This window comes from Eublepharis macularius, chromosome 4, assembly GCF_028583425.1.
Source record: "Eublepharis macularius isolate TG4126 chromosome 4, MPM_Emac_v1.0, whole genome shotgun sequence".
NCBI lineage: Eukaryota > Metazoa > Chordata > Lepidosauria > Squamata > Eublepharidae > Eublepharis > Eublepharis macularius.
In genome coordinates, this window is record NC_072793.1 from 48,860,718 (window position 1) to 48,870,361 (window position 9,644).

The following is a 9,644-nucleotide window of genomic DNA, read 5'->3' on the forward strand; positions in this document are numbered from 1 at the left end:
CCAATTGGGATGGACGCGGTGCTTTTCCTGTATTCCCCCATCTCCAGTGTTTAGGTTGGGTTTGTTGTAGGCATTAAAGATTTAAGGAAGCTGTAGTAAGAGGGTTCAATTAAGGTCGCAATTAGGCCAGTATTCTATTAAGTGGGGTGTGGGACTGCTCGAATTTCCCTGTAAAAAGAACTAGAGTTGGCTTCAACTAGCTATAGATCGAGAGATTTTAAGACAATAGGGATGGTGAGAGAGTTTGCAGGCGGCTCTCGAAAAATGTAAGAAACCCTAGATTTGTATACTTAGTTGAGACTACAAAAATATTGTTAACTAGTTTGGAGTGGGGTGGTGGAGAGAGGGATCTAGACGGCTGACCGAATGTACTGTAGTATAAGGTAACGTTAAGTAATCTGGAGTAGGCACCCCATTTTAGAGATGCAGTGTCTCATTCTAAAGGCTATGGTAGCTTGGGTGGATTTCAGCGTTGAAGACTGATTTCCAGCCAAGTGCTCTGTGTTGTTTTGCAGTAAGGTGGTGTTCCAAGTTGATAATTCTACCAAAAGCAAAGCATTCCTAACCCTTCAATTCAGTCTGGGATATTCCTGATGCGTGAAACTCTGCACTGGATGTTGCTGTATCTTCAAGTGTATGGGAGCATCGCTTGTGAAGGAAGTTACTTTTCTCCATAATGGCTTTTCCAGAACCCAAACCAAAGAAACCTGAGCTGCCTAAGAAACTGGTGAGCACCTGGGAATGTAAACAGGGAGCTGTCAGGGCTGTACGGTTCAATGGTGAGTGCATTCTCAATCCTACACAATGGAGATTGTTATATAATAGGGCTGGAAAAGCTACGAAAGAGAACGTTTTATGGTCTACAAGGAAGTTGGGATCTATTGTGTGACATCAATTTTTTGTGATTCATTAGATGAAGAAAGCTATTGCAATGGGTGTGAGGAGGTCCTATGCTCCAGGATGTGGATTTTGTGACTGCATGGAGATGGTGTGATCTGTGTAATGTAAACGGACGACAGCACAGGCTGGAACACTGGACAGGATAATTATGGTGTTCTTAGTATAGGCTGTAACTAACAGCATTGGAAGCACTGCTTGTTGGGAGATGCAGTCTGGTAGAACAGAAATTAGGAAATAGAAAGGAAGACATACTGCCTGGACCTAGTTTATTTTACTAAGTGGCACTTGTTTTGTTTTGCTTAAGTTATATAAGAAAGCTAGTTTTGAATTTAAATTGTACTCAGTAGCTTGATTAAATGGTGGTGTCTAGTGATTCTTAATTTTTCCTTTCTCTTTCCCCAAGTGGATGGGAATTATTGTCTCACTTGTGGCAGTGACAAGTCACTCAAGCTCTGGAACCCCCATAAAGGAACTCTTCTCAAGACCTACAGTGGTCATGGCTATGAGGTGCTGGATGCAGCAGGGTAAGAGCTAAGGGGGAGGGATCCACTTTTGTTAAGAAAGGGCATTTTCTGTGAAATATTTTTCTGCAAAATTGAAATGATAAGCAGCCACTGTCTAGGTTGTCTCATAACTTTTGAGCTTTGTCCACACCCATGATAGGTAGAACTGTGTATAAAATAAAAAGCTGTACTATTAAAGAACTGAAATCTTTGACCTGTATGTAATGGGCAAATTAAACAGATGCATGTTCGTAGACTTGGACCCCGCTTAGCATTTCCATGGGTGAACACAGAGAGTGTGGTGTGGGTTTCACTAGTCTCTCCCCACCACCACCACACACAAGAGACATCTCTTGTCTTCCAGGAGCAGCATTTTTAGGGTTGTTCTGGGCTGCTGCAGGAGGAAGGAGTTAGCAAAAATTGTGCCATCCTCTCTTCTAGGAATAATAGGCAGGATCCATCCATATTTTGAAAAACACATTCTGTTTCTGCTATTTACCCAGTGAAATAGATAGTTATTAATTATACCATAATACAGGGTTTTCCCTCATCTGGTGCCCACTTTTCTTGATACCTGCTGAACTTTTTAGAAGGTGGGTGGGGCCATTGTAAGGTAAGGGCTTCTTGCTGGCGGCCCTCATTCAAATGAAGGAGTTTTCCACTGGAGGATCAGAAAGACTGGTAAGCACCAGCACTTTACTTAGTCATTGAATGGTTGCATTCCTCCTTCAGGCTTTCCCTCTTCCCAGGGGGTGTGAGGAGTAGACAGGCCAGATCTCCCTTACAGCAGGAAAACTCCTACTGTTTATACCAGTTTCCCACTGGTACTTCCGCGGCTAGGGTGAGAACAATAGGGGGAAATGGGATGGCTGTGCTGGCATCACTCCAGTGCATGTAGTCTCTTCTAGCAAAAACTGGAAGTGACATCTTAGTGTCTGAGGCAGCACACTATGATTTGCTGGAAATGACATTGCTCACTGATGCACCTGACCCCAATTCTACCTAGTGAGAATTCCTGCATTAATGCTACCCACTGATCACCAAAGAAATAGTTCTGTCACCTTAAAGACTAACAAGTTTATTGTAAGTTAAGCTTTTGTTGGCTTGAGTCTACTTCATCAGATGCAGTGATGTGAACTATCGCTATGCAAGATTCTCTATACATGAGGAAAGATTGAGGCGCTTGGGGCTCTTTAGCCTGGAGAAAAGACGACTGAGGGGAGACATGATAGAGGTTTACAAGATAATGCACGGGTTAGAGAAGGTAGAGAAAGATGTGTTTTTCTCCCTTTCTCACAATACAAGAACTCGTGGGCACTCTATGAAATTATTGAGCAGTCGGGTTAGAACAGATAGAAGAAAATACTACTTTACACAAAGGGTGATAAACACATGGAATTCGTTGCCACAGGAGGTGGTGGCAGCTACAAGCATTGCCAGCTTCAAGAGGGGACTGGACAAATATATGGAGCAGAGGTCCATCAGTGGCTATTAGCCACAGGAGATAGATGGTATTCTCTTTGTGGGGAGGTGGTGCTCTGTTGTCTTGGTGCTGGAAGGAAGGCAGTGGGAGGGCTTCTGGTGTCCTGGCCTCACTGACAGTCCTTTAGATGGCACTGGATTTCTAGCCACTGTGTGTGACAGAATGTTGGACTGGATGGGCCACTGGCCTGATCCAACATGGCTTTGCTTATGTTCTTATGTTCTTAAGAGAGAAAAAAGATGTGACCAATGGGGTAAAAGACCTGGTTTGTGATATAGCTCTTCTCTTCCCTCTATGGGCCCCTCCACATGCAAACTTGTTTTTCCTACTTTCATGATGAGAAGTATTCTTTTTAAAAATGGAATCTGAGATTCTCTGTCAGAATTCTGTACCCACTATGAATTGTGTGCTCTTAGAGCCAAAACACACGTTAAGAAAAACCTAGGTTCAGCACGTGTTCTCTTACCTCAAGGTTTGCCGGGATCTGTAGGAGTCCTGGAAGCTTAAAGATCTGTAGGGGTCCTGGAAGCTTAAAGTCCTGGAAGCTTAAAGGATCTGTAAGCGTCCTGGAAGCTTAAAGGCGTCCTGGAAGCTTAAAGCTTAAAATACAGGCGCCTGTATTTCCCTTTCCCTTTTTGCTGCTCTGTAAATGCTAAACTTTAAGCTTCCAGGACGCCTACAGATCCCAGCAAACCTTGAGGTAAGAGAACACGTGCTGAGCCTAGGTTTTTCTTAACGTGTGTTTTGGCTCTTAGTTCAGTTGAGAACACCTTGGGACTGAGGTCCCTTGAATTAGGTTAGGAAATGTGGAAGCCAAGAAATGATATTTCTGTGCCATCCTAATCCCTGTTTCTTTTATCTTCTCCCACAGATCATTTGACAACAGCCAGGTTTGCTCATGTGGATCAGACAAGACAGTTGTGCTGTGGGATGTGGCTACAGGGCAGGTGATTCGCAAGTTCCGTGGCCATGCAGGGGTAAGACATGCTATAATGTTTTGTCATGTAAATTTTGTTTAGGTTTTATTTCAGCGATTTAATGTGGGTTTTTGAACATATGTTTATTGTGGTTATAAATGTAGACCTCTAAAGCGGGGGGCGGGGGGCTGGTGAGTGAGTGAAGCATGCTGTGAGTGGACAGTAGTGGTACCCTAGAGGGCAGAGTGAACTGAGTTTAGTCAGAGGAAAAGGTTCAGTCATTTTGTGTCTGTGAGTGTGAGAGGAGAGAATTCTGTGAGTGAAGTGCAAGAGAAGATGCTTGTGTTTGACTTTATGGATAAAATCAGCCTATGTGGCAGCTATGGAAAAATAACCTTTTGTGACTGTCCTTTTATAAATGATTGAAGATCTGCACCTGCTTTGAAACCATCATGCTTATGAACTATTCTGAAACCATTACACATATGTACTTACAAATAAACTCTATTTCTGATTAAGTAAAATGCCTGTTTCAGCAAGAATAAAGGATCCTTTTTTTACCTCACAGCCACCCCCACACACTGACCATTCAATCTATAGCTATACTGTAAGTCAAACTGAGAGAGAACTAAGGTCTTTGGTGGCAGCAAAAATCTAAAGGAACACTAAGAAAGGCAGGGAGGCAGTATAATATTAGGTGTCATAAAGGAGGCAGAACACCACACGCCTGTGTCCTTTTAGGGTATCAGGAAAATGTCTCCATCCTACAGAGGTGCAGAGAACAGGAGCTATGTGTAACCATAGTTGAGGGTAGAAATGATATAAAAATGACTCTGTATTGCCTAGAAGAGTCCTTTTTATGTTAGTGTTGTGGAATGGGAGTAGTACTGGAGGTTAAACCTTGGTGAGAATTACAAGAGCATGAAAGGTTGAAGTGATTGGTGAGAATAAGAGCAGAGAGAAAGAAATGGGTTTTACAGAAGGTTATAGTCAAAAGTCTACTTATGTCTGCTCCCAAGGGCAGGGAAGTTTATATGTAGCCTTTGGGAAAGCAGCTGTCTCTAATATCTTCCTGTTTGTTTTTGGGCAGAAGGTAAACTGTGTCCAGTTCAATGAAGAGGCTACTGTGATCATGTCAGGTAAGGAATGCTTCCTTTGCTGCCCCGCTGTTTCCTGAGAACTGCTTTCCTGGCTTAACCTGCTGGGTTTCGTTTTTGTTTTTTGCTGCTATCTTGCAGGATCTATTGACTCCAGTGTCCGCTGCTGGGATTGTCGTTCACGCAGACCAGATTCCATCCAGATACTGGATGAGGCCAAAGATGGCATCTCCAGTCTGAGAGTGTCAGATCATGAAATCCTTACAGGGTAAGGAGGAGTAAGATGAGATCAGAACCAATACTAGCGCTATCATAGTTGGAGACGACTGCTCTACCAAGCCCCAGCCAAACTCTTTGGGTCCTGCTGAGTGTTTCCAGCCCTTTCTGCTCCTCTGTAGTGGGTTCTGAGAACTTTGGGGGGCAGTGGGGAGACCCATATGACCACAATCGGAATACAGAATACAAAACATCATCTTTTTAACATTAAGTCCTATAGCATTTACAAATTTGAGAATTTTAGCTTCCTTTTTTTAGATGAACAGATGTGGTCAGTTTGTACCAAATGCTTGGAAACCAGAGGATACATCTGGTTGTTTTTCATTTTATGTTTTTGCTTCTGTATTTGACATGCTACTGCTTTTATTATAAATGAAAATTTTCTTTTTAAGTTTTTGTTCACATGTAAAGCTTTTTTAAAAAGTTTAAAACAATAACCTCTTTTAAACACCTCCGGTCCACTACAGGCCTTGCAACTTCATGACAGACCCAGTTTCCCCCTCTGCATGTTGTCAAAGCAAATTACTTCTAAATTTTAGTTGACAGTTCATGGCATTTGTATACCAAACAGTCTCCATTTTGTGACTTCCTTCCATCTATAGGAAGTTTAATTTAATTAATCCACCTTGAAGCTTAGTGAGAAAAGACTATAAATAACAAATCAATTTTATTCTTACCAACAATGTACTTTCCTTCCAGTAAATCATTAGCCTAGTCTTTAGAGCAAAGGTCTTGCCTTCTAAAATGCTTTTTGTTTCTTGTCTTTCTCCTCGGCTTTATCTGTTCATTTGCTTTCTGCTCTGTTGTTCTTGACTGAGTAGAAAGTTTTCTGTATGTTCAGTGTTCCCTAGTCCCACACCTGTGCCGTAGCTTAAATGTTCTGAAGGTTTTTCCTCATGGTCTGGTGGGAGAGGAACAGGACAAAAAATAAAAATTCTCTTGCATTCCTTAATGGTCATTCGGGAGCGGAGGGTTCTCTATCAGCAGGACCCTGGCTCCTGCCTTCTCACAGGCCAGTTTTGGCAACTAGCATATCTACATTCAGAAGACTCATTTTCCTCATATGAGAAATGATTTGAATGGCAGTTTCAGGTGAAAGAAGGAATGTAATGCTTCATTCAACAAGTGTTGCTGATCTCTTAGCCCTTCAGGGGCTTTCCCCTTGAACTGCTGAAAATGTTCACAAATACCTGTTGTTTTTTCTCCAAACACATTAGTTCTACATGCAGAATTTCTGCAAAATTTGCAATTTATATGCACTTACGTGAAGGATGCAAATAGTAAATGTATCCTATCTCAACATGTAGGCTCTTATCTTTCTCAACATGTAGGCTTTATAGTTTTAGAATTTAGAAGGCTTAAAGTACTGCTCCATTAGCAATGACTCTCTCTCCTTTCTCAGTTCTGTAGATGGGCGTGTCCGACGTTATGACCTACGTGCTGGGGAGCTGTACTCAGACTATATTGGAAGTGAGTGTGCCTGATTCCAGGCTGTGGCTTCTGGTGCCTTTAAAATGTGTGCCTTTAACTTTCCCTGCCGTGGAAATGACACTGACCATTCCTGTTCAATAGATCTGGTGCAGATACAACATGAAGTGTTGTTGTGAAGCCACATTTTGCATCTTCAGTCATATATTATTTCTCTGCTCCAGATAGTGGCAGAACAGCATGTAGTTGACTTTCTCCCTGCAAGCCAGTATCCCTATCAGTCTTCCTTGGAATCCATAGTATTGGGCAAAAAGCTATCGCAGTACTAGGACAATGTTTATGCTCAGCCTCTTGCTGCCACATGTGCACACAGAACAATAAAACCCAGCACTGCTGTATTATTGTAGGTCCCATCACCTGCGTGTGTTTCAGCAAAGATGGACAATGTACGCTGGCTGCTAGCTTGGACTCCACACTACGCTTGCTGGACAAGGATACAGGCGAACTGCTGGGAGAGTGAGTAGTGAGTGCAGCAGCCGGGCTGTCGACAGGGGTGGGATACAAGGATCGCATTGCCCCAGTGCTGAATATCTGCACTGGCTGCCCACTTTTCTTGTAAACCATCTCAGGGTTCCTGAAGAGGTGGCACATAAGTTTTCTAAATAAATATATAATAAGCATTGTGACTTTTGCCTTCCGTTATTTCCAATGTACCTCTTCACTCAAGCCAGCCACACTTGGACCAGATGGGCTGCTGGAGAGACCTTCACTGTTCTGCATGATAGAAATATTCTTCTCATTCTCATCCCATCTCCTCCCGCCCCATATCTTTAGATACACAGGGCATAAGAACGTAGCCTACAAGATGGACTGCTGCCTGAGCGAGAGGGACACACATGTTGGGAGCTGCTCTGAGGATGGCAAAGTGTATTTCTGGGACCTGGTTGAGGTGAGCAGAATTGTTCTTCCGAGACTTCTCAGTGAGTCATGGCATTAGAGCTTATAGGTATTGTGCATGCTATAGAGCCTGGAGAATCAATTCCCCTCAGGTGGACAGGGGCCATATTTAACTGTGAAGAAAGAAAATGACAGTCTGCTTCCCCCAGATTAGTAGTGGTCAGAGGGAAATGTCAAAGTCCTACTCCTTAGCCTTGTTGGGGGAAGGAATAGTAGGTGTTTTATCTGACCTAGTTGTTTTGGTAGGGCTGCTAACAACATAAGCAGGCTGCAGCAGAGTTAGTGCAGAGCATTTTTGAGCCTAGGAGTTGCCTGGCAGGAGAGTAATTGTGGTCCACCCATTGGGTTGCAGAGCGCTTTGTCATAAGATGGTTGGAAAAGCCTTGCCAAGTGCAGAATTTTGATCTGTGCAGGGCACAGTGAGGTTCACGCACAAGTACGCATCTCTTCTGCTGCCTGGCATTTCTTTCCTTGTCATTGGATATGTTAAACATGGATGTTCCTTCCTAACATTCCTCATCCAGCAATGTGACTCTGCTAGACTCTCTTCATCCTGTAGAATCATAGGGGGAAGAGAGGGGCGCGAAGGGATAGCTCTGTGTTGAGGAAGTAGCTTTAAAGATACTGGAGGCTGAGTACAAAATCCCTCACATTTCATTGACTCCCTATTAGTTAATGAGATGTCGTTGTCAGAAGTGTTGAGGGATGTGGTACTCTCAGGATGGGTGCCATTTTGTTTGAGCATCTAACAAGATGATGCCCTCTGTAGTGGGCAAGCAATGGTGACTGCAGTGTATATGGGACTCTGAACTTGAGCCTCTGAGAAAAACAGACTATAAATGAGGCAAATAATCCAGGTCTGAAGGTTTGGGTACTAGGGCATGTGTAACTTGTAACCTTTGGAGTTCTTGCCTCCCTTATATCTGCAACTGTTCTGTCTCTTCATAGGGATCCCTGGCTGCAAGCTTACCTGTGAGCAACAGTGCAGTCCAGTCACTGTCCTTCCACCCAACAGAGGCTTGCTTACTCACTGCAGCAGAGGGCCTTGTGCAGCTTTGGAGGGAGGAGTCATATGTGGTGGAAGAAGGACCACCTGCTTGATCATCATCAATCTAGCTGGAGCTGAGAACTCCAGATGCAAGCAGATGGAACCCAGTAACCTACCTCTTTTATGAAACATCACAATGTGCTCACTGTCTCTAGGAAGGAGTAGGGCATCGGACTAGAGCTGTTCACACACTGGACATTCCGTCTTCAAGTCTTCTATGCCTTCTAGCAGTTTAAGAAGAGAGGCCTCTTCCTCTGCTAAAATTGAAATGCGTCCTGTCACTTTGCAGTGCTAAATATTACAACCACTAATTCAAGTATAACGTTGTCTTGTAATTTCACCAGGGTAGCTATGTTCCTTGGGTCCCAGTGAGAAAGGCATACTATAAATAACAAAAATAAAATGTTAGTGTATTATAGCAAATTAAATGGGAGCCCAGTGGTACCTTAAAGACTAAATGTTCATTCTCAGCATAAGCTTTTTTGTGTCAGAGCTCACTTCCCCAGACTGCATCAAGTCTATGGACTGAACAGATGTGAGAGTATCTCATTCCTTACATTTCAGGTTATCCGCCGCAACTTTCTGGATACACCGTGTTAAAAAAAACGACTAAAACCATTTCATTTAAACCAGTACCAATTTCAAGGTGCCAAATTAATACAGAATGGCCAACTGTGTAAAAAGCTACCAAGAGATACCCCTGTCTCCATGACTCAAATTCATTCAAGCAACAACTAGATAGAACTCTCAGAACATTCTTCAATTGTCATGAAGAATTAGTGGCATCCAAGTCAGACCAAATGAGGACAATTTCTTCAGCACTTGCTTCTAAATCTTACCTCAGTAAATAGGACTCCCGCTTTCTGCAGAGTGCCCGGGAGGACGACAACAGTGTAGGCAGTGTGTGTGGCTTTTGATATTCTTGCTGCCCCCTTCAGAATGGGAATGGTGACCCTCCAAGCTCAGTGGGAACCTTTCGGTCTTTCAGCCTTCTCATTTTTGCCTGCCCTTACTCCAAAAAGTTTGGGGCAACAT

The 9,644-nt window shown here is 43.2% G+C and overlaps 1 protein-coding gene across 2 annotated transcripts; it reads left to right on the plus strand.

The window, feature by feature from the left end:
* The first annotated feature begins 11 nt into the window (after positions 1-11).
* Positions 12-9,035, plus strand: WDR83 (WD repeat domain 83). 2 transcript variants are annotated; one of them, XM_054977665.1, is made up of 10 exons: positions 12-54; positions 516-779; positions 1,304-1,424; positions 3,758-3,863; positions 4,894-4,942; positions 5,042-5,168; positions 6,579-6,646; positions 7,012-7,120; positions 7,439-7,553; positions 8,510-9,035. In XM_054977665.1, the coding sequence occupies exons 2-10, from the start codon at positions 677-679 to the stop codon at positions 8,660-8,662; spliced, it is 951 nt and encodes a 316-aa protein (XP_054833640.1). In that variant the 5' UTR covers positions 12-54; positions 516-676; the 3' UTR covers positions 8,663-9,035. The 2 variants fall into 2 exon arrangements, with proteins under 2 accessions (XP_054833640.1, XP_054833639.1); XM_054977664.1 differs by having other exon boundaries at positions 24-266.
* Positions 9,036-9,644: the final 609 nt, after the last annotated feature.

Excerpts from the sequence above, each read along its gene's own strand:
- WDR83 (XM_054977665.1), top strand. The coding sequence starts at position 677 with ATGGCTTTTCCAGAACCCAAACCAAAGAAACCTGAGCTGCCTAAGAAA. Across the intron at positions 4,943-5,041 it reads GGCTACTGTGATCATGTCAG|GATCTATTGACTCCAGTGTC; the intron begins GTAAGGAATGCT and ends GCTATCTTGCAG. Across the intron at positions 7,554-8,509 it reads ATTTCTGGGACCTGGTTGAG|GGATCCCTGGCTGCAAGCTT; the intron begins GTGAGCAGAATT and ends GTCTCTTCATAG.